At 42.6% G+C, this 25,600-nt stretch overlaps 1 protein-coding gene across 1 annotated transcript in view; it reads right to left on the minus strand.

The window, feature by feature from the left end:
• XPO1 (exportin 1) overlaps window positions 1-25,600 on the minus strand; it is a 443,161-nt gene that overhangs the window by 48,681 nt on the left and 368,880 nt on the right. The window contains exons 15-17 of the mRNA XM_053712052.1: window positions 10,117-10,273; window positions 3,103-3,266; window positions 2,765-2,899 (exon numbers count right to left, since the gene is read on the minus strand). Of these exons, the coding sequence (XP_053568027.1) occupies window positions 2,765-2,899; window positions 3,103-3,266; window positions 10,117-10,273 (456 nt within the window). The remainder of the gene's footprint in view (window positions 1-2,764; window positions 2,900-3,102; window positions 3,267-10,116; window positions 10,274-25,600) is intronic.

A 25,600-nucleotide genomic window follows, 5' to 3' on the forward strand; every position in this document is an offset into this window, starting at 1 on the left:
TAGAAATACCCAATGTTTACACGTTCTTTGCTTTTTATGCAAGTTATAGTGCAATAAGTACAAGTAGCACACTGCTATTTCCAAACCATTTTTTTTCTCTCCAAAATGCTTCTCTGGGATCCCCTTTGTTCAGAAATAGCAGACATATATAGCTTTGGCATTGCTTTTTGGTAATTAGACCACTGCGCACCACACTTATTATGCCCAGCAGTGAAGGGGTTAATTAGGTAGCCTGTAGGGTTAATTTTAGCTTAAGTGTAGAGATCAGCCTCCCACCTGACAAATCCCACCCCCTGATCCCTCCCAGACACCCCCCCCCCAAACAGCTCTCTTCCCTCCCCCACCTCACAATTGTCACCACCATCTTAAGTACTGGCAGAAAGTTTGCCAGTACTAAAATAAGGCATTTAAAAAAATATTGATTCTGCAATATTGGATGCCCCCTGAGCCCCCAAAAGCTCTCTAAGCCTCCCCCTCTACCTAGGTGCCGCCATCTAACAGCCCGCAAAAAGTCAATTGAAAATTTTAAGTTAAGAAAAATATTTATTCATATGCATTTTCCCAAAAAATGAAACTGACAGTCTGAAAGAAGGAACACGGATTATCCTGAATCATGGCAAATATAAGTTTAAAACATATATTTAGAACTTTACATATTAAGTGCCCAACCATAGCTTAGAGTGTCATGAATAAAATAAGACTTACTTACCCTAAGACACTCATCTACATATAGTAGATAGCCAAACCAGTACTGAAACGAGAATCAGTAGAGGTATTGGTATATAAGAGTATATCGTCGATCTGAAAAGGGAGGTAGGAGAAGAAACCTCTAAGACCGATAACTGAGAACCTATGAAATAGATCCCCTAGAGGAAGACCATAGTATTCAAATAGGTAATACTCTCTTCACATCCCTCTGACATTCACTGCACTCAGAGGAAAACCGGGCTTCAGCCTGCTGCGAAGCGCATATCAACGTAGAAATCTAGCACAAACTTACTTCACCACCTCCATGGAAGGCAAAGTTTGTAAAACTGAATTGTGGGTGTGGTGAGGGGTGTATTTATAGGCATTTTAAGGTTTGGGAAACTTTGTCCCTCCTGGTAGGAATGTATATCCCATACGTCACTAGCTCATGGACTCTTGCCAATTACATGAAAGAAAAATAAAATCTGTAGTGTAGCTGCCCCGCCCCCTCCCTTCCTGATTCCTTTCCAAACTTATTTCCTCCCTCCATCCCTTACACTTTTCTGTAGTGTAGGGGTCCCAGTCCCACCCGCTCCCGCCCTTCTGTCCCCCACTACCAGTACCTGAAAGGAAGTGGACAGCAATGGGCCGCCCACCCACCTCCCTGCTATGGCTCCCACCCACCAACGATCGGCACCATCGCTGGCCGATGCAGAGGGGGCCACAGAGTGGCTCTCTCTGCATCGGATGCCTAAAAATTTTTTATTGCAGGGTGCCTCAAAATTGAGGCATCACTGCAATAACATGAAAGCTGCTGGAAGCGCTCACAATCGCTTCCAGCGCTTGAAAACCCTGAGAGCGTACAGGGACATACCCTGTACATTCTTGGTCCTTAAGGGGTTAAAAGGGTAACTACTTAATCAGAGCTGTCTTTAACACAGGGCAAAAGGGGCAGCTGCCCAGGGCCCAGTCTCTGTTGAGGGGCCCAAGATTTTTTTTGCCCAGGGCCCAGTCCATATTAAAGACGGCCCTGTACTTAATACTAACGCAAATTTTCATAGAAGCTTGGAAACTTACAGACATTACACAATCTTAATGGACCTATTTAATCATAAATAATACTCCATTAAAAACAAAATAAATAGTTATCCACAATCTGCACAAACATGTTTATAAGTTAACTAAAGTCGAGCACAATGATCTTGAATAGAGGAGATTCTTGCATATTTATAGTGAATTAATTCAATGAATACATGTAAGCATCAGCTAAAAATGTTCATAGCACAATTTTGTGTTTCTCTTAAACTTCATTATATATAGCAGAAAGGAATGACTGAATGTACAGAAAATAAGCTTAGAACAAATAAGTACAACTATAAGTGTTTGTTTTAAACAGGTCTAAAAGCCTAAAATTACATGCTCTCTTAATCATGCAATCTAAATTTTAAACAACTTTCCAATTTACTTATAAAATATTGTTTGCTTCATTCTCTTGGTATCCTTTGTTGAAAGGCATACCGGGAAATAGCTGATGGTTGGTGGCTGCATATTTATGCCTCTTGCCATCGAATCACCTGATCTGTTCAGCTAGTTCTCATTAGTGCATTGCTGATCTTTGAATAAAGGATACCAGGAGAATGAAGCAAGTTTGATTATAGAGGTAAATAGGAAAGTTGTTAAAAAAATTGTATGCTCTAAATCGTGAAAGAACAATTTTGGTCTACTACGCCTATAGTATGAATGATTGGTCCAGGTATATTTAATTTTGAGCTTCAAGTATAAATCAAACCATAAAGTGTTGTCCTCTAACTTACTCTATTATTTTGACTTTAGAACAATGAGCAACAGACTCTGGTCTCAGTTGTCCAAAAGCAAACATTTTTCTTCTACTTTCAGTATCAGTGTTCTACTTAAGCATTTTGTGTGTGAGGGAATTACAGTAAAAAATCCTTTTAAAATAACCAATATTTGTAAATATACACTTTTTTATAATGATCTCTGATGCATTAAAACTACTGCTTACTTTCATATATCTTTAATAGGCAAATCAGAAGAATTACATTTAAAGTATTCTTACCTTGGTAGCTTGTTGAATGATACTGTCCCAAACTTGGTTTGGAAGCAACATGTATTTTTCTATCAAATGTTCTTGTACAGTTTGGTCTGTCTGTGCTCCAATCATGTACCCAACTGCTTCATAGAAAGTGTGAACCTTCAAAATACAACAATGCATTCAATACACATAATTACCACTGGTTTAAGCTTATGGGGGAGGGGGCTCAAAGATGTATTCTTACAATGTACTATAAAGAACTCTACAATAACCTAGAAACAATAGAAAAAAAGGAATATATTGGAAACATTTGTTTTATACAAATGGCAAAAGACAAAGTTCAAAAAATGTTTTAGACTTACCTGTTGAGGTTGAAGATCACAAATTATGGTATTAATATTGTTTAGGATCTCATCAATGAAAGGCATCACTTCTCCCACTTGAACTTGCACAAAATGGCGCCGACATTTTTGAGCTATCTTGATAAAAGTGTCACATGCCATATCCTGTACACCATCATGGGTCTCTGGGGATTAAAAGACCATTAATTATGACCCTAATTAACTGAGAAAATGAAATACAAAATCCTGACTTACACCCCCACAGTAAACAGTAATGGGACACTGAACTCATTTTCTTCTTTGCCCAAAGAAAGGCCATTAATAAAAGTGTGTAAAATCATTTTCCTAGAAAAAAAATAAAAATAAACCTATGAGTTGCCATCATTACTAGGCAATGAATAATGTAGTTAAAGGGGAATACTAATGCAAAAAACAATTTATGCTTACCTGATAAATTTATTTCTCTTGTAGTGTTTCCAGTCCACGGATCATCCATTACTTGTGGGATATTCTCCTTCCCAACAGGAAATTGCAAGAGGATCACCCACAGCAGAGCTGCTATATAGCTCCTCCCCTCACTGCCATATCCAGTCATTCGACCGAAACAAGACGAGAAAGGAGAAACCATAGGGTGCAGTGGTGACTGTAGTTTAATTAAAATTTAGACCTGCCTGAAAAGGACAGGGCGGGCCGTGGACTGGATACACTACAAGAGAAATAAATTTATCAGGTAAGCATAAATTATGTTTTCTCTTGTTAAGTGTATCCAGTCCACGGATCATCCATTACTTGTGGGATACCAATACCAAAGCTAAAGTACACGGATGATGGGAAGGACAAGGCAGGATTAAGCGGAAGGAACCACTGCCTGAAGAACCTCTCTCCCAAACACAGCCTCCGAAGAAGCAAAAGTATCAAATGTGTAACATTTTGAAAAAGTGTGAAGCAAAGACCAAGTCGCAGCCTTGCAAATCTGTTCAACAGAGGCCTCATTTTTGAAGGACCAGGTGGAAGCCACAGCTCTAGTAGAATGAGCTGTAATCCTTTCAGGGGGCTGCTGTCCAGCAGTCTCATAGGCTAGGCTTATTACGCTCCGAAGCCAAAAGGAAAGAGAGGTTGCCGAAGCTTTTTGACCTCTCCTCTGTCCTGAGTAAACGACAAACAGGAAAGATGTTTGACGAAAATCCTTAGTAGCTTGTAAGTAAAACTTCAAGGCACGGACTACGTCCAGATTATGTAAAAGACGTTCCTTCTTTGAAGAAGGATTAGGGCACAACGATGGAACAACAATCTCTTGATTGTTATTCTTGTTAGAAACCACCTTAGGTAAAAACCCAGGTTTGGTACGCAGAACTACCTTATCTGCATGAAAAATCAGATAGGGAGAATCAAATTGTAAGGCAGATAGTTCAGAGACTCTCCGAGCCGAGGAAATAGCCATCAAAAACAGAACTTTCCAAGATAAAAGTTTAATACCAATGGAATGAAGGGTTTCAAACGGAACTCCTTGAAGAACCAAGTTTAAGCTCCACGGGGGAGCAACAGGTTTAAACACAGGCTTAAATCTAACCAAAGCCTGGCAAAATGCCTGGATGTCTGGAACCTCTGCCAGACGCTTGTGCAAAAGAATAAACAGAGCAGAAATCTGTCCCTTTAAGGAACTAGCTGATAATCCTTTGTCCAAGCCCTCTTGGAGAAAAGACAATATTCTAGGAATCCTAACTTTACTCCATGAGTAAGTCTTGGATTCACACCAATAAAGATATTTACTCCATATTTTGTGGTAGATTTTCCTGGTAACAGGCTTTCGTGCCTGTATTAAAGTATCAATGACTGACTCAGAGAAGCCACGCTTTGATAGAATCAAGCGTTCAATCTCCATGCAGTCAGTCTCAGAGAAATTAGATTTGGATGATTGAAAGGACCTTGTATCAGAAGGTCCTGTCTTAGAGGCAGAGTCCATGGTGGAAAGGATGACATGTCCACTAGGTCTGCATACCAAGTCCTGCGTGGCCACGCAGGTGCTATCAGAATCACCGATGCTCTCTCCTGTTTGATTTTGGCAATCAGTCGAGGGAGCAGAGGAAACGGTGGAAACACATAAGCCAGGTTGAAGAACCAAGGCGCTGCTAGCGCATCTATCAGCGTCGCTTCTGGGTCCCTGGACCTGGATCCGTAACAAGGAAGCTTGGCGTTCTGGCGAGACGCCATGAGATCCAGTTCTGGTTTGCCCCAACGATGAATCAACCGAGCAAACACCTCCGGATGGAGTTCCCACTCCCCCGGATGGAAAGTCTGACGACTTAGAAAATCCGCCTCCCAGTTCTCCATGCCTGGGATATGGATTGCTGACAGGTGGCAAGAGTGGTACTCTGCCCAGCGAATTATTTTTGAGACTTCTAACATCGCTAGGGAACTCCTGGTTCCCCCTTGATGGTTGATGTAAGCCACAGTCGTGATGTTGTCCGACTGAAATCTGATGAACCTCAGTGTTGCTAACTGAGGCCAAGCCAGAAGAACATTGAATATCACTCTTAACTCCAGAATATTTATTGGAAGGAGTTTCTCCTCCTGAGCCCACGATCCCTGTGCCTTCAGGGAATTGCAGACTGCACCCCAACCTAGAAGGCTGGCATCTGTTACAATTGTCCAATCTGGCCTGCGAAAGGTCATACCCTTGGACAGGTGTACCCGAGACAACCACCAGAGAAGAGAATCTCTGGTCTCTTGATCCAGATTTAGCAGAGGGGACAAATCTGTGTAATCCCCATTCTACTGACTCAGCATGCATAATTGCAGCGGTCTGAGATGAAGGCGCGCAAATGGCACTATGTCCATTGCCGCTACCATTAAGCCGATTACCTCCATACACTGAGCTACCGAAGGGCGCGGAATGGAGTGAAGAACACGGCAAGCATTTAGAAGTTTTGATAACCTGGACTCCGTCAGGTAAATTTTCATTTCTACAGAATCTATAAGAGTCCCTAAGAAGGAGACTCTTGTGAGTGGGGATAGAGAACTCTTTTCCTCGTTCACTTTCCACCCGTGCGACCTCAGAAATGCCAGAACTATCTCTGTATGAGACTTGGCAACTTGAAAGCTTGACGCCTGTATCAGGATGTCGTCTAGATACGGAGCCACCGCTATGCCTCGCGGTCTTAGAACCGCCAGAAGTGAGCCCAGAACCTTTGTAAAGATTCTCGGGGCTGTGGCCAACCCGAAGGGAAGAGCTACAAATTGGTAATGCCTGTCTAGAAATGCAAACCTTAGAAACCGATGATGATCTTTGTGAATCGGTATGTGAAGGTAGGCATCCACTGTGGTCATGTACTGACCTTCTTGGATCATGGGTAGGATGGTCCGAATAGTTTCCATTTTGAAAGATGGAACTCTGAGGAATTTGTTTAAGGTCTTTAGATCCAAAATTGGTCTGAAGGTTCCCTCTTTTTTGAGAACCACAAACAGATTTGAATAAAAACCCTGTCCTTGTTCCGTCCGCGGAACTGGATGGATCACTCCCATAACTAGGAGGTCTTGCACACAGCGTAGGAATGCCTCTTTCTTTATCTGATTTGCAGATAGCCTTGAAAGATGAAATCTCCCTTGTGGAGGGGAAGCTTTGAAGTCCAGAAGATATCCCTGAGATATGATCTCCAACGCCCAGGGATCCTGAATATCTCTTGCCCACACCTGGGCGAAGAGAGAAAGTCTGCTACCTACTAGATCCGTCGCCGGATAGGGGGCCGTTCCTTCATGCTGTCTTAGAGGCAGCAGCAGGCTTTCTGGCCTGCTTGCCTTTGTTCCAGGACTGGTTAGGTTTCCAGGCCTGCTTAGATTGAGCAAAAGTTCCCTCTTGTTTTGAAGCAGAGGAAGTTGATGCTGCACCTGCCTTGAAATTTCGAAAGGCACGAAAATTAGACTGTTTGGCCTTTGCTTTGGCCCTGTCCTGAGGAAGGGTGTGACCCTTACCTCCAGTAATGTCAGCAATAATTTCCTTCAAACCAGGCCCGAATAAGGTCTGCCCCTTGAAAGGAATGTTGAGTAATTTAGACTTCGAAGTCACGTCAGCTGACCAGGATTTAAGCCATAGCGCCCTACGCGCCTGGATGGCGAATCCGGAATTCTTAGCCGTTAGTTTAGTCAAATGAACAATGGCATCAGAAACAAATGAGTTAGCTAGCTTAAGTGTTCTAAGCTTGTCAATAATTTCAGTCAATGGAGCTGTATGGATGGCCTCTTCCAGGGCCTCAAACCAGAATGCCGCTGCGGCCGTGACAGGCGCAATGCATGCAAGGGGCTGTAAAATAAAACCTTGTTGAATAAAGATTTTCTTAAGGTAACCCTCCAATTTTTTATCCATTGGATCTGAAAAAGCACAACTGTCCTCAACCAGGATAGTAGTACGCTTTGCTAAAGTAGAAACTGCTCCCTCCACCTTAGGGACCGTCTGCCTTAAGTCCCGTGTAGTGGCGTCTATTGGAAACATTTTTCTAAATATAGGAGGTGGGGAAAAAGGCAGCCCCGGTCTATCCCACTCCTTGCTAATAATTTCTGTAAGCCTTTTAGGTATAGGAAAAACATCAGTACACACCGGTACCGCATAGTAATTATCCAGCCTACACAATTTCTCTGGTACTGCAACTGTGTTAGTCATTCAGAGCAGCTAATACCTCCCCAAGCAATGTACGGAGGTTCTCAAGCTTAAATTTAAAATTAGAAATCTCTGAATCAGGTTTCCCCGAATCAAAGATGTCACCCACAGACTGAAGCTCTCCGTCCTCATGATCTGCATATTATGACGCAGTATCAGACATGGCCCTTACAGCATCTGCGCGCTCTGTATTTCTCCCCAGAGCAATCGCGCTTGCCTCTTAATTCAGGCAACCTGGATAATACCTCTGACAGGGTATTATTCATGATTGCAGCCATGTCCTGCAAGGTAATTGCTATGGATGTCCCTGATGTAATTGGCGCCATATTAGCGTGCATCCCCTGAGCGGGAGGCAAAGGGTCTGACACGTGGGGAGAGTTAGTCTGCATAACTTCCCCCTCGTCAGAATCTTCTGGTGATATTTCTTTTATAGATAAAGACTGATCTTTACTATTTAAGGTGAAATCAATACATTTAGTACACATTCTCCTATGGGGCTCCACCATGGCTTTCAAACTTAATGAACAAGTAGTTTCATCTGTGTCAGACATGTTTAAACAGACTAGCAATGAGACTAGCAAGCTTGGAAAACACTTTAAACAAGTTTACAAGCAATATAAAAAACGTTACTGTACCTTTAAGAAACACAAATTTTGTCAAAATTCAAAATAACAGTGAAAAAAGGCAGTTACACTAACAATTTTTACAGTGTATGTAACAAGTTAGCAGAGCATTGCACCCACTTGCAAATGGATGATTAACCCCTTAAAGGGACACTGAACCCAAAATTTTTCTTTCGTGATTCAGATAGAGCATGCAATTTTAAGCAACTTTCTAATTTACTCATATTATCAATGTTTCTTCTTTCTCTTGCTATCTTTATATGAAAAAGAAGGCATCTAAGCTTTTTTCTTGGTTCAGAACTCTGGACAGCAGTTTTTGATTGGTGGATGAATTTATCCACCAATCAGCAAGGACAACCTAGGTTGTTCGCCAAAAATGGGCCGGCATCTAAACTTACATTCTTGCATTTCAAATAAAGATACCAAGAGAATAAAGAACATTTGATAATAGGAATAAATTAGAAAGTTGCTTAAAATGTCATGCTCTATCTGAATCACAAAGGAAAAAATTTGGGTACAGTGTCCCTTTAATACCCAAAACTGAATAATAAAAGACAAAAACGTTTTTTTTTCTTTTTTTTTTCCAGTCACAACAACTGCCACAGCTCTACTGTGGCTTTTTACCTCCCTCAAAAACGACTTTGAAGCCTTTTGAGCCCTCCAGAGATGTCCTGGATCATGCAGAGGGAAGCTGAATGTATCTGTCAGTATTTTTAGCTGCACAGAAAAGCACTAAAAAAGGCCCCTCCCACTCATATTACAACAGTGGAAAGCCTAAGGAAACTGTTACTAGGCAAAATTGAAGCCAGCCATGTGGAAAAAAAACTAGGCCCCAATAAGTTTTATCATCAAATACATATAAAAACGAATAAACATGCCAGCAAACGTTTTATATTACATTTTTATAAGAGTATGTATCTCTATTAATAAGCCTGATACCAGTAGCTATCACTGCATTTAAGGCTTTACTTACATTAGTTCGGTATCAGCAGCATTTTCTAGCAAATTCCATCCCTAGAAAAATATTAACTGCACATACCTTATTGCAGGAAAACCTGCACGCCATTCCCTCTCTGAAGTTACCTCACTCCTCAGAATATGTGAGAACAGCCATGGATCTTAGTTACTTCTGCTAAGATCATAGAAAACGCAGGCAGATTCTTCTTCTAAATACTGCCTGAGATAAACAGTACACTCCGGTACCATTTAAAAATAACAAACTTTTGATTGAAGAATAAACTAAGTATAAAACACCACACTCCTCTTACGACCTCCATCTTGGTTGTGGCTTGCAAGAGAATGACTGGATATGGCAGTGAGGGGAGGAGCTATATAGCAGCTCTGCTGTGGGTGATCCTCTTGCAACTTCCTGTTGGGAAGGAGAATATCCCACAAGTAATGGATGATCCGTGGACTGGATACACTTAACAAGAGAAATACATGCTCTACTTGACAAAGGGGTTTAACACACAGATAAAGTACTTTGTAGTAGCTGCAAATAAGAATTGCAACTGTTCAACCCCATCAATCACTGACAATGTCTAGCATGGTTTGAAGTTCTGGAGCAGGGCCTTACCTATGCATTAAAATACGTATTATGTAGACAAAACGCACACAATGAACAACATACCTTTAAAAATTCAAGAGGTTTTTAAGTAATCTAACGTAAAAAGTTACATTTAATAAGGATTTAAAAAAAAAATGCTTGATATTAATGCTATAATATAATATTTGATTAAAAAAAGTCATTAAATTATATACCATGCATGAACTCGAATAACTTGTTAACTACAGTTTTCAAGAACTTCCAGTGCGCCCTCAAGAATCTTGGATATTGTCCCACAATGTACATTATATTGGAAGCAATAATAGCTTTATTATCTTTTCCACGCTTTTGCTCACAGAGTCCAAGAAGATCCTGAAAAAGAAAGAAGTATAGGTTAATTTCCCAAAGATCAATAGATACAAAAAACAGGAATAAGCTTGAAAAAAAGAAGATTTATGCTTACCTGATAATTTCATTTCCATCTGTGGGAGGAGTGTCCACGGCTTCATTCATTACTTGTGGGAATTAAGAACCTGGCCACCAGGAGGAGGCAGACACACCCCAGCCAAAGGCTTAAAGGGACACTCAATCAAAATTAAACTTTCATTATTCAGATAGAGCATGCCATTTTAAACAACTTTCCAATTTACTTTCATTAACAAAATGTGCACAGATTTTTAATATTTAAACTTTTTGAGTCACCAGCTCCTACTGAGCATGTGCAAGAATAAGCGTATGCATTTGTGAATGGCTGTCACATGGTACGTGTATGCATTTGTGATTGGCTGATGGCTGTCATATGGTACAGGGGGAGTGGAAAAAGACAACTTTTAAAATTGTCAGAAAAAAAAAATAATCTACTACTCATTTGAAGTTCAGACTAAGTGCTACTGCATTGTCTTGCTATCTTGCATTTGTTGATTAAGCAAATCTACTGTGTTGACTGGTCCTTTAAATACCTCCCCCACTCCCCTCATCCCCCAGTCATTCTGCCAAGGGAATAAGGAACAGTAGGAGAAATATCAGGGTATAAATGGTGCCAGAAGAATAAAATTAAATTTAGGTCCGCCCACCGGAGAAACAGTTGGGAGCCGTTGACTCTCCTCGCACAGATGGAAAAGAAATTATCAGGTAAGCATAATTTATGTTTTCCATCTTAATGGGAGGAGAGTCAACAGCTTCATTCATTACTTGTGGAAAACAAATACCCAAGCTCTAGGACACTGAATGCAAAAAACTGGAGGGTAAAAGGAGGCGTACCCTAAACTGAGGGCACCACAGCCTGCAGAACCTCTCCCCCAAAAGTCGCTTCCGCCGAAGCAAAAACATCAAATTTGTCAATTTTAGCAAAAGTATGTAAGGAGGACCAAGTAGCCGACTTACAAATCTGCTCCATAGAAGACTCATTCTTAAAGGCCCAAAAAGAGGCCACAGCCTTAGTCGAGTGAGCCGTAATCCTCTAAAGAGGCTTATGTCCCACTGTCTCATAGGCCAAACGGATAATGCTCCTCAACCAAAAAGATAGGGAAATGGAAGAGGCCTTCTGCCCCCTGTGCTTCCCCGAATACACCACAAATAAAGACAAAGTCTGTCTGAATTCCTGCGTGGCCTGAAGATAGAACTTCAAGGCCCGAACCACATCCAAATTATGAAGCAACCTTTCCTTTGACGAAGAAGGGTTAGGACACAAGGAAGGAACTACTATTTCCTGATTGATGTTACGATTCGACACAACCTTGGGAAGAAAACCCAATCCAGTGCGAAGAACCGCCTTATCGGCGTGAAACACCAGGTAAGAAGGCTCACATTGCAAGGCCGCTAATTAAGAGACTCTGCGAGCTGATTTAATAGCCAGTAGGAATAGAACCTTCCAGGAAAGAATTTTAATGTCAAGCGAATGCATAGGCTCAAACTGAGCCCTCTCCAAAATCTTAAGAACCAAATTTAAGCTCCAAGGCGGAGCAGAATTTCTAAAAAGACAGGCCAGTACTAGACAGAGCCTGAACAAAGGACTGAATATCAGGAAGCTCTGTAAGCTTCTTGTGTAACAGTACAGATAAAAGCTGAAATCTGTCCTTTTAAGGAACTGGCGGCAAGACCCTTATCCAGCCCATCCTGGAGAAAGGACAGAATCCTGAATACCCTAACCTTATGCCAGGGATATCTACGTTCCTCACACCAGGACAAATAGGTCATCCACACCTTATGATAGATGCAACGAGTCACCAGTTACCTGGCTTGAATGAGCGTATCAATCACTCTCTCAGAAAATCCTCTCTTGGCTAAGACTAGGAGTTCAATCTACACTCAGTCAGCCTCAGAGAATCGAGATTTTGGTGAAGAAAGGGACCCTGACCCTGCAGATCTCTGCGACAGCGGCGGTCTGAGATGGAACCTGGCGTATGGAATGACATCTATGTTGGATACCATGAGCCCAATCACCTTCATACACCTGGCCACAGATGGTCTTGAGGAGGTCTGAAGGGTAAGACAGCTGGATGCAATCTTACAACGTCTCTGTCAGGAATATCTTCATGGATATGGAATCTATTATCGTACCCAGAAATTCCATTCTGTTGCTGGGAGCCAGGGAACTCTTTCCTTCGTTTATCTTCCATCCATAAGATCGGAGAAGGAAAAGAGCCCTCAAATGGTCCTCTGTGAGACTGCAGGACGGAGCTTGGACCAGGATGTCGTCCAGATAAAGAGCCACTGCAATACTTCTGGCTCTCGCCACCTCGAGCAGCGCACCCAGAACCTTCGTAAAGACTCCTGGGGCAGTCGCCAGACCGAACGGTAGGGCCACAAACTGGAAGTGTTGGTCCAGAAAAGCAAATCTTAGGAACCTGAAGGGATCCTTGCAGATTGGTAAGTGAAGGTAAGCATCCTTCAAATCTATTGTAGTCAACCTGATTGTCTTCATCTTAAATGATGTAGAAACATATACTGAGTGTAGCGCCACATTCAAATTCTCACCTCTGTTCCTCTGTTCTTAAATGATGGGACAGACAGAAATTTGTTATGGCACTTTATGTCTAGAATTGGGCGAAACATGCCCTCCTTTTGGACCACGAAAAGGTTTGAATACCACCCGGACCTCTTTCTGCTAGAGGGACTGGGACGATTACTCCGAGAGAGGAGAGATCCCTCACGCAATCCAGAAAGGCGTCTCTCTTCTCTGGTCTTGATAGGAATCTGCCTCTGGGCGGATGAGTGTTGAATCCTATACTGTAACCCTGGGCAATGACCTCCAGAACCCAAGGGTCCTGAAGTCTCTTATCCAAGCTTTCACAAAAAGATAGTCTGCCCCCTACGCAATCCAGAGACGGATCGGTGGCCGCCCCTTCATACCGATTTGGTCGACGGGCTTCTTGCTCTGCTTGGTTTTGTTCCAAGATTCAGCTGGCTTCTAGGGTCCCTGCTGGCAGGCTGCTGGCGTTGAGACTTGACAGAACGAAAGGGACAAAAAGTAGACCCCTTAGGCTTATTCTTATCCTGCCGTAGGAAAGCACCCCTGCCACCCGTAACAATGTATATGATAGAGTCTAGGCCTGAACCAAAAAGAACCTTCCCCTGAAATGGGAGGAACAGTAATCTAGACTTGGAAGTCATGTCAGCAGGCCACGACTAACCACAGAGCCCTACAGGCTAGAACAGAAAACCCTGATGTCTTGGCATTCAGGTGATAATCTGCATATTTGCATCACAGATTAAAGAATTAGCTACCCATAAGGCCTTAATTCAATCCTGTATCTTGAGGGGAGTCTCCACCTCGACCATAGCTGACAGAGCGTCACACCAGTAGGAAGCAGCTCCAGCCATCGCAGCGACTGCCACTGCAGAAACGAACCCTGTGAGTTGAAACATCCTTCTCAACATGGACTCCAATTTTTTTTCATGGGCTCCTTGATCGAAGAGCTATCTTCAAGCGGGATAGTTGTTCTCTTCCCGAGATAGCACCATCCACCTAAGGAATGGCCCTCCACAGCTCAAGCTGTGCGTCCAGAACGGGGAACAGTTTTTTTTTTTTAAAAGAAGAGGGGGAAAAGGGTGAGCCAAGTTTTCCCATTAGTTAATATTAGCCATCTTAATGGGAACCGGGAAGGTCTGAGACACCACCCTGTCCTTGTAAACCCTATCTAGCTTAGGGATCGAATGTTCCTCCGGCAGTTTCGGTTCAGGAACCTCTAACGTAGCAAGCACCTTTTTTTTTTTTTAGCAGAAAGCGCAAATGTTCCATCTTAAATTTAAAGTCTGGCTCCTCCACAAACGGAGGTCTAGATGTCGCAGATTCCGACCCAGAAAGAGCGTCCTCCAAAGAGTCGGAGTCATCTTCATCAGCAGATAATCTGTCAGAAACATCCAATGGAGTAGATGACCCCTGGGACGGATAGCTATGTTTCACCTTTTGCTTGCGCTTAGCAGGACGTGGCAAGGCATTGAAGGCCGCAGAAACCGTTGTTTGTAACTGATCAACAAAATCTGGCGGCCAAAGGGCCCCTCCCACGGGAGGATTAGTAGAAGCCTGGGAAGCTGCATGTGCAATCTGAGATGAATGTAGGGAACGCACCTTGCGGGACGGAAAACCCTCAGAGGTGGACGGCTCAGTTGTACTAAATATCTTATTCTTTTTTGATATTGCAATTTTATCAAAGCATGTGGAACAAAAGTTGAGCAGGTGGATTAACCGGGACCTCCTCACAATAGAAACCGTTATTAGGTTTTGTTAAAGAGGGAGTACCCTCTAACATATCAGAGTCCTCCATAGCTTGCGCCTTTATTACGGACTAGATAGAAATCAAAAGGCTCCGTTATACTCCAATGGCCGGGGAACTCACCACCTCCTATGACCCGGACCACAGAGAAAACGCTTCGTCTCCTACGACCGCTGGTCAAGAAAAAGGAAGTTAAAGAGGCCACACCCGGTCACATGGAGTGACATGCAAAACTGCCCCTGCACTAGAGAGAAAACGCACCCAAAAAAGGTTTGCGTCGATCTCTCGCTAAAGAGAACTGACTTCACACATTAACAGAGCCTCATCTCACACGTGTCACAGCATTAAACACAATAAAAAGTATTATACATAAATCCCATCCTGTTCAATAACCCCCTTTCCGGGGATATTAACCCTTGATTCTATACAGCTAAAAGGAGACACTGTGACCCTGTCTTCTTGCGTTATCATATGTGTATAAATTAAATGATCTTACCAGAATCTATGCCGTGGAACAGGAACATGGCCTTTCAAGTGTGACAGGGTAGTAGCATTGCTCCTGACATGGAATTGAGAGCAGAAAAACATAATTTATGTAAGAACTTACCTGATAAATTCATTTCTTTCATATTAGCAAGAGTCCATGAGCTAGTGACGTATGGGATATACATTCCTACCAGGAGGGGCAAAGTTTCCCAAACCTCAAAATGCCTATAAATACACCCCACCACACCCACAATTCAGTTTAACGAATAGCCAAGAAGTGGGGTGATAAGAAAAAGTGCGAAAGCATCAAAAATAAGGAATTGGAATAGTTGTGCTTTATACAAAATCATAACCACCACAAAAAAAGGGCGGGCCTCATGGACTCTTGCTAATATGAAAGAAATGAATTTATCAGGTAAGTTCTTACATAAATTATGTTTTCTTTCATGTAATTAGCAAGAGTCCATGAGCTAGTGACGTATGGGATAATGACTACCCAAGATGTGGATCTTTCCACACAAGAGTCACTAGAGAGGGAGGGATAAAATAAAGACAGCCAATTCCTGCTGAAAATAATCCACACCCAAAATAAAGTTTAACGAAAAACATAAGCAGAAGATTCAAACTGAAACCGCTGCCTGAAGTACTTTTCTACCAAAAACTGCTTCAGAAGAAGAAAATACATAAAAATGGTAGAATTTAGTAAAAGTATGCAAAGAGGACCAAGTTGCTGCTTTGCAGATCTGGTCAACCGAAGCTTCATTCCTAAACGCCCAGGAAGTAGAAACTGACCTAGTAGAATGAGCTGTAATTCTCTGAGGCGGAGTTTTACCCGACTCAACATAGGCAAGATGAATTAAAGATTTCAACCAAGATGCCAAAGAAATGGCAGAAGCTTTCTGGCCTTTTCTAGAACCGGAAAAGATAACAAATAGACTAGAAGTCTTACGAAAAGATTTCGTAGCTTCAACATAATATTTCAAAGCTCTAACAATATCCAAAGAATGAAACGATTTCTCCTTAGAATTCTTAGGATTAGGACATAATGAAGGAACCACAATTTCTCTACTAATGTTGTTGGAATTCACACCTTTAGGTAAAAATTCAAAAGAAGTTCGCAACACCGCCTTATCCTGATGAAAAATCAGAAAAGGAGACTCACAAGAAAGAGCAGATAATTCAGAAACTCTTCTGGCAGAAGAGATGGCCAAAAGGAACAAAACTTTCCAAGAAAGTAATTTAATGTCCAATGAATGCATAGGTTCAAACGGAGGAGCTTGAAGAGCTCCCAGAACCAAATTCAAACTCCAAGGAGGAGAAATTGACTTAATGACAGGTTTTATACGAACCAAAGCTTGTACAAAACAATGAATATCAGGAAGAATAGCAATCTTTCTGTGAAAAAGAACAGAAAGAGCAGAGATTTGTCCTTTCAAAGAACTTGCGGACAAACCCTTATCTAAACCATCCTGAAGAAACTGTAAAATTCTCGGTATTCTAAAAGAATGCCAGGAAAAATGATGAGAAAGACACCAAGAAATATAAGTCTTCCAGACTCTATAATATATCTCTCTAGATACAGATTTACGAGCCTGTAACATAGTATTAATCACAGAGTCAGAGAAACCTCTTTGACCAAGAATCAAGCGTTCAATCTCCATACCTTTAAATTTAAGGATTTCAGATCCTGATGGAAAAAAGGACCTTGTGACAGAAGGTCTGGTCTTAACGGAAGAGTCCACGGTTGGCAAGAGGCCATCCGGACAAGATCCGCATACCAAAACCTGTGAGGCCATGCCGGAGCTACCAGCAGAACAAACGAGCATTCCTTCAGAATCTTGGAGATTACTCTTGGAAGAAGAACTAGAGGCGGAAAGATATAGGCAGGATGATACTTCCAAGGAAGTGATAATGCATCCACTGCCTCCGCCTGAGGATCCTGGGATCTGGACAGATACCTGGGAAGTTTCTTGTTTAGATGGGACGCCATCAGATCTATTTCTGGAAGTCCCCACATCTGAACAAACTGAAGAAATACCTCTGGGTGAAGAGACCATTCGCCCGGATCTAACGTTTGGCGACTGAGATAATCCGCTTCCCAATTGTCTACACCTGGGATATGAACCGCAGAGATTAGACAGGAGCTGGATTCCGCCCAAACCAAAATTCGAGATACTTCTTTCATAGCCAGAGGACTGTGAGTCCCTCCTTGATGATTGATGTATGCCACAGTTGTGACATTGTCTGTCTGAAAACAAATGAACGATTCTCTCTTCAGAAGAGGCCAAAACTGAAGAGCTCTGAAAATTGCACGGAGTTCCAAAATATTGATCGGTAATCTCACCTCCTGAGATTCCCAAACTCCTTGTGCCGTCAGAGATCCCCACACAGCTCCCCAACCTGTGAGACTTGCATCTGTTGAAATTACAGTCCAAGTCGGAAGCACAAAAGAAGCCCCCTGAATTAAACGATGGTGATCTGTCCACCATGTTAGAGAGTGTCGAACAATCGGTTTTAAATATATTAATTGAGATATCTTCGTGTAATCCTTGCACCATTGCTTCAGCATACAGAGCTGAAGAGGTCGCATGTGAAAACGAGCAAAGGGGATCGCGTCCGATGCAGCAGTCATAAGACCTAGAATTTCCATGCATAAGGCTACCGAAGGGAATGATTGTGACTGAAGATTTCGACAAGCTGCAATCAACTTTAGACGTCTCTTGTCTGTTAAAGACAGAGTCATGGACACTGAATCCATCTGGAAACCCAGAAAAGTTATCCTTGTCTGAGGAATCAAATAACTTTTTGGTAAATTGATCCTCCAACCATGATCTTGAAGAAACAACACAAGTCGATTCGTATGAGATTCTGCTAAATGTAAAGACTGAGCAAGTACCAAGATATCGTCCAAATAAGGAAATACCACAAAACCCTGTTCTCTGATTACAGACAGCAGGGCACCGAGAACCTTTGTAAAAATTCTTGGAGCTGTAGCTAGGCCAAACGGCAGAGCCACAAATTGGTAATGCTTGTCCAGAAACGAGAATCTCAGGAACTGATAATGATCTGGATGAATCGGAATATGCAGATATGCATCCTGTAAATCTATTGTGGACATATAATTCCCTTGCTGAACAAAAGGTAAGATAGTCCTTACAGTTACCATCTTGAATGTTGGTATCCTTACATAACTATTCAATATTTTTAGATCCAGAACTGGTCTGAAAGAATTCTCCTTCTTTGGTACAATGAAGAGATTTGAATAAAACCCCATCCCCCGTTCCGGAACTGGAACTGGCATAATTACTCCAGTCAACTCTAGATCTGAAACACATTTCAGAAATGCTTGAGCTTTTACTGGATTTACTGGGACACGGGAAAGAAAAAATCTCTTTGCAGGAGGTCTCAACTTGAAACCAATTCTGTACCCTTCTGAAACAATGCTCTGAATCCAAAGATTGTGAACAGAATTGATCCAAATTTCCTTGAAAAAACGTAACCTGCCCCCTACCAGCTGAGCTGGAATGAGGGCCGCACCTTCATGTGGACTTAGAAGCAGGCTTTGCCTTTCTAGCTGGCTTGGATTTATTCCAGACTGGAGATGGTCTCCAAACTGAAACTGCTCCTGAGGATGAAGGATCAGGCTTTTGTTCTTTGTTGAAACGAAAGGAACGAAAACGATTATTAGCCCTGTTTTTACCTTTAGATTTTTTATCCTGTGGTAAAAAAGTTCCTTTCCCACCAGTAACAGTTGAAATAATGGAATCAAACTGAGAACCAAATAATTTGTTACCCTGGAAAGAAATGGAAAACAGAATTTATGTTTACCTGATAAATTACTTTCTCCAACGGTGTGTCCGGTCCACGGCGTCATCCTTACTTGTGGGATATTCTCTTCCCCAACAGGAAATGGCAAAGAGCCCAGCAAAGCTGGTCACATGATCCCTCCTAGGCTCCGCCTACCCCAGTCATTCGACCGACGTTAAGGAGGAATATTTGCATAGGAGAAACCATATGATACCGTGGTGACTGTAGTTAAAGAAAATAAATTATCAGACCTGATTAAAAAACCAGGGCGGGCCGTGGACCGGACACACCGTTGGAGAAAGTAATTTATCAGGTAAACATAAATTCTGTTTTCTCCAACATAGGTGTGTCCGGTCCACGGCGTCATCCTTACTTGTGGGAACCAATACCAAAGCTTTAGGACACGGATGATGGGAGGGAGCAAATCAGGTCACCTAGATGGAAGGCACCACGGCTTGCAAAACCTTTCTCCCAAAAATAGCCTCAGAAGAAGCAAAAGTATCAAACTTGTAAAATTTGGTAAAAGTGTGCAGTGAAGACCAAGTCGCTGCCCTACATATCTGATCAACAGAAGCCTCGTTCTTGAAGGCCCATGTGGAAGCCACAGCCCTAGTGGAATGAGCTGTGATTCTTTCGGGAGGCTGCCGTCCGGCAGTCTCGTAAGCCAATCTGATGATGCTTTTAATCCAAAAAGAGAGAGAGGTAGAAGTTGCTTTTTGACCTCTCCTTTTACCGGAATAAACAACAAACAAGGAAGATGTTTGTCTAAAATCCTTTGTAGCATCTAAATAGAATTTTAGAGCGCGAACAACATCCAAATTGTGCAACAAACGTTCCTTCTTCGAAACTGGTTTCGGACACAGAGAAGGTACGATAATCTCCTGGTTAATGTTTTTGTTAGAAACAACTTTTGGAAGAAAACCAGGTTTAGTACGTAAAACCACCTTATCTGCATGGAACACCAGATAAGGAGGAGAACACTGCAGAGCAGATAATTCTGAAACTCTTCTAGCAGAAGAAATTGCAACCAAAAACAAAACTTTCCAAGATAATAACTTAATATCAACGGAATGTAAGGGTTCAAACGGAACCCCCTGAAGAACTGAAAGAACTAAGTTGAGACTCCAAGGAGGAGTCAAAGGTTTGTAAACAGGCTTGATTCTAACCAGAGCCTGAACAAAGGCTTGAACATCTGGCACAGCTGCCAGCTTTTTGTGAAGTAACACAGACAAGGCAGAAATCTGTCCCTTCAGGGAACTTGCAGATAATCCTTTTTCCAATCCTTCTTGAAGGAAGGATAGAATCTTAGGAATCTTAACCTTGTCCCAAGGGAATCCTTTAGATTCACACCAACAGATATATTTTTTCCAAATTTTGTGGTAAATCTTTCTAGTTACAGGCTTTCTGGCCTGAACAAGAGTATCGATAACAGAATCTGAGAACCCTCGCTTCGATAAGATCAAGCGTTCAATCTCCAAGCAGTCAGCTGGAGTGAGACCAGATTCGGATGTTCGAACGGACCTTGAACAAGAAGGTCTCGTCTCAAAGGTAGCTTCCATGGTGGAGCCGATGACATATTCACCAGATCTGCATACCAAGTCCTGCGTGGCCACGCAGGAGCTATCAAGATCACCGACGCCCTTTCCTGATTGATCCTGGCTACCAGCCTGGGGATGAGAGGAAACGGCGGGAATACATAAGCTAGTTTGAAGGTCCAAGGTGCTACTAGTGCATCCACTAGAGCCGCCTTGGGATCCCTGGATCTGGACCCGTAGCAAGGAACTTTGAAGTTCTGACGAGAGGCCATCAGATCCATGTCTGGAATGCCCCACAGTTGAGTGACTTGGGCAAAGATTTCCGGATGGAGTTCCCACTCCCCCGGATGCAATGTCTGACGACTCAGAAAATCCGCTTCCCAATTTTCCACTCCTGGGATGTGGATAGCAGACAGGTGGCAGGAGTGAGACTCCGCCCATAGAATGATTTTGGTCACTTCTTCCATCGCCAGGGAACTCCTTGTTCCCCCCTGATGGTTGATGTACGCAACAGTTGTCATGTTGTCTGATTGAAACCGTATGAACTTGGCCCTCGCTAGCTGAGGCCAAGCCTTGAGAGCATTGAATATCGCTCTCAGTTCCAGAATATTTATCGGTAGAAGAGATTCTTCCCGAGACCAAAGACCCTGAGCTTTCAGGGATCCCCAGACCGCGCCCCAGCCCATCAGACTGGCGTCGGTCGTGACAATGACCCACTCTGGTCTGCGGAAGGTCATCCCTTGTGACAGGTTGTCCAGGGACAGCCACCAACGGAGTGAGTCTCTGGTCCTCTGATTTACTTGTATCCTCGGAGACAAGTTTGTATAGTCCCCATTCCACTGACTGAGCATGCACAGTTGTAATGGTCTTAGATGAATTCGCGCAAAAGGAACTATGTCCATTGCCGCTACCATCAAACCTATCACTTCCATGCACTGCGCTATGGAAGGAAGAGGAACGGAATGAAGTATCCGACAAGAGTCTAGAAGTTTTGTTTTTCTGGCCTCTGTCAGAAAAATCCTCATTTCTAAGGAGTCTATTATTGTCCCCAAGAAGGGAACCCTTGTTGACGGAGATAGAGAACTCTTTTCCACGTTCACTTTCCATCCGTGAGATCTGAGAAAGGCCAGGACAATGTCCGTGTGAGCCTTTGCTTGAGGAAGGGACGACGCTTGAATCAGAATGTCGTCCAAGTAAGGTACTACAGCAATGCCCCTTGGTCTTAGCACAGCTAGAAGGGACCCTAGTACCTTTGTGAAAATCCTTGGAGCAGTGGCTAATCCGAAAGGAAGCGCCACGAACTGGTAATGCTTGTCCAGGAATGCGAACCTTAGGAACCGATGATGTTCCTTGTGGATAGGAATATGTAGATACGCATCCTTTAAATCCACCGTGGTCATGAATTGACCTTCCTGGATGGAAGGAAGAATTGTTTGAATGGTTTCCATTTTGAACGATGGAACCTTGAGAAACTTGTTTAAGATCTTGAGATCTAAGATTGGTCTGAACGTTCCCTCTTTTTTGGGAACTATGAACAGATTGGAGTAGAACCCCATCCCTTGTTCTCCTAATGGAACAGGATGAATCACTCCCATTTTTAACAGGTCTTCTACACAACGTAAGAATGCCTGTCTTTTTATGTGGTCTGAAGACAACTGAGACCTGTGGAACCTCCCCCTTGGGGGAAGCCCCTTGAATTCCAGAAGATAACCTTGGGAGACTATTTCTAGCGCCCAAGGATCCAGAACATCTCTTGCCCAAGCCCAAGCGAAGAGAGAGAGTCTGCCCCCCACCAGATCCGGTCCCGGATCGGGGGCCAACATTTCATGCTGTCTTGGTAGCAGTGGCAGGTTTCTTGGCCTGCTTTCCCTTGTTCCAGCCTTGCATTGGTCTCCAAGCTGGCTTGGCTTGAGAAGTATTACCCTCTTGCTTAGAGGACGTAGCACTTTGGGCTGGTCCGTTTCTACGAAAGGGACGAAAATTAGGTTTATTTTTGGCCTTGAAAGGCCGATCCTGAGGAAGGGCATGGCCCTTACCCCCAGTGATATCAGAGATAATCTCTTTCAAGTCAGGGCCAAACAGCGTTTTCCCCTTGAAAGGAATGTTAAGTAGCTTGTTCTTGGAAGACGCATCAGCTGACCAAGATTTCAACCAAAGCGCTCTGCGCGCCACAATAGCAAACCCAGAATTCTTAGCCGCTAACCTAGCCAATTGCAAAGTGGCGTCTAGGGTGAAAGAATTAGCCAATTTGAGAGCATTGATTCTGTCCATAATCTCCTCATAAGGAGGAGAATCACTATCGACCGCCTTTACCAGCTCATCGAACCAGAAACACGCTGTAGCGACAGGGACAATGCATGAAATTGGTTGTAGAAGGTAACCCTGCTGAACAAACATCTTTTTAAGTAAACCTTCTAATTTTTTATCCATAGGATCTTTGAAAGCACAACTATCTTCTATGGGTATAGTGGTGCGTTTGTTTAAAGTGGAAACCGCTCCCTCGACCTTGGGGACTGTCTGCCATAAGTCCTTTCTGGGGTCGACCATAGGAAACAATTTTTTAAATATGGGGGGAGGGACGAAAGGAATACCGGGCCTTTCCCATTCTTTATTTACAATGTCCGCCACCCGCTTGGGTATAGGAAAAGCTTCTGGGAGCCCCGGGACCTCTAGGAACTTGTCCATTTTACATAGTTTCTCTGGGATGACCAACTTGTCACAATCATCCAGAGTGGATAATACCTCCTTAAGCAGAATGCGGAGATGTTCCAACTTAAATTTAAACGTAATCACATCAGGTTCAGCTTGTTGAGAAATGTTCCCTGAATCAGTAATTTCTCCCTCAGACAAAACCTCCCTGGCCCCATCAGACTGGTTTAGGGGCCCTTCAGAACCATTATTATCAGCGTCGTCATGCTCTTCAGTATCTAAAACAGAGCAGTCGCGCTTACGCTGATAAGTGTGCATTTTGGCTAAAATGTTTTTGACAGAATTATCCATTACAGCCGTTAATTGTTGCATAGTAAGGAGTATTGGCGCGCTAGATGTACTAGGGGCCTCCTGAGTGGGCAAGACTCGTGTAGACGAAGGAGGGAATGATGCAGTACCATGCTTACTCCCCTCACTTGAGGAATCATCTTGGGCATCATTGTCATTGTCACATAAATCACATTTATTTAAATGAGAAGGAACTCTGGCTTCCCCACATTCAGAACACAGTCTATCTGGTAGTTCAGACATGTTAAACAGGCATAAACTTGATAACAAAGTACAAAAAACGTTTTAAAATAAAACCGTTACTGTCACTTTAAATTTTAAACTGAACACACTTTATTACTGCAATTGCGAAAAAATATGAAGGAATTGTTCAAAATTCACCAAAATTTCACCACAGTGTCTTAAAGCCTTAAAAGTATTGCACCCCAAATTTGGAAGCTTTAACCCTTAAAATAACGGAACCGGAGCCGTTTTTAACTTTAACCCCTTTACAGTCCCTGGTGTCTGCTTTGCTGAGACCCAACCAAGCCCAAAGGGGAATACGATACCAAATGACGCCTTCAGAAAGTCTTTTCTATGTATCAGAGCTCCTCACACATGCGACTGCATGTCATGCCTCTCAAAAACAAGTGCGCAACACCGGCGCGAAAATGAGGCTCTGCCTATGATTTGGGAAAGCCCCTAAAGAGAAAGGTGTCTAAAAAAGTGCCTGCCGATATAAACTTATCAAAATACCCAGATTAAATGATTCCTCAAGGCTAAATATGTGTTAATAATGAATCGATTTAGCCCAGAAAAAGTCTACAGTCTTAATAAGCCCTTGTGAAGCCCTTATTTACAATCTTAATAAACATGGCTTACCGGATCCCATAGGGAAAATGACAGCTTCCAGCATTACATCGTCTTGTTAGAATGTGTCATACCTCAAGCAGCAAGAGACTGCTCACTGTTCCCCCAACTGAAGTTAATTGCTCTCAACAGTCCTGTGTGGAACAGCCATGGATTTTAGTGACGGTTGCTAAAATCATTTTCCTCATACAAACAGAAATCTTCATCTCTTTTCTGTTTCTGAGTAAATAGTACATACCAGCACTATTTCAAAATAACAAACTCTTGATTGAATAATAAAAACTACAGTTAAACACTAAAAAACTCTAAGCCATCTCCGTGGAGATGTTGCCTGTACAACGGCAAAGAGAATGACTGGGGTAGGCGGAGCCTAGGAGGGATCATGTGACCAGCTTTGCTGGGCTCTTTGCCATTTCCTGTTGGGGAAGAGAATATCCCACAAGTAAGGATGACGCCGTGGACCGGACACACCTATGTTGGAGAAATTCATCTGTAGGGAGAGAAGTTTTAAAAGATTTTTTACGTTTACTAGAAGGAGAAATTACAGACATAGCCTTCTTTATGGATTCTGAAACAAAATCTCTTATATTATCAGGAACATTCTGCACCTTAGATGTTGAAGGAACTGCAACAGGCAATGGTACTTTACTAAAGGAAATATTATCTGCTTTAACAAGTTTGTCATGACAATCAATACAAACAACAGCTGGAGGAATAGCTACCAAAAGTTTACAGCAGATACACTTAGCTTTGGTAGATTCAGCACTTGACAGCGATTTTCCTGTAGTATCTTCTGACTCAGATGCAACTTGAGACATCTTGCAATATGTAAGAGAAAAAACAACATATAAAGCAAAATTGATCAAATTCCTTAAATGACAGTTTCAGGAATGGGAAAAAATGCCAAAGAACAAGCTTCTAGCAACCAGAAGCAATAAAAAATGAGACTTAAATAATGTGGAGACAAAAGCGACGCCCATATTTTTTCGCGCCAAATAAGACGCCCACATTATTTGGCGCCAAAAATGACGCCACATCCGGAACGCCGACATTTTTGGCGCAAAATAACGTCAAAAAATGACGCAACTTCCGGCGACACGTATGACGCCGGAAACGGAAATAGAATTTTTGCGCCAAGAAAGTCCGCGCCAAGAATGACGCAATAAAATGAAGCATTTTCAGCCCCCGCGAGCCTAACAGCCCACAGGGAAAAAGTCAAATTTTAAGGTAAGAAAAATGTTAATTTAAAATGCATTATCCCAAATATGAAACTGACTGTCTGAAAATAAGGAAAGTTGAACATTCTGAGT

The sequence above is a fragment of the Bombina bombina genome, chromosome 4 (assembly GCF_027579735.1).
Source record: "Bombina bombina isolate aBomBom1 chromosome 4, aBomBom1.pri, whole genome shotgun sequence".
NCBI lineage: Eukaryota > Metazoa > Chordata > Amphibia > Anura > Bombinatoridae > Bombina > Bombina bombina.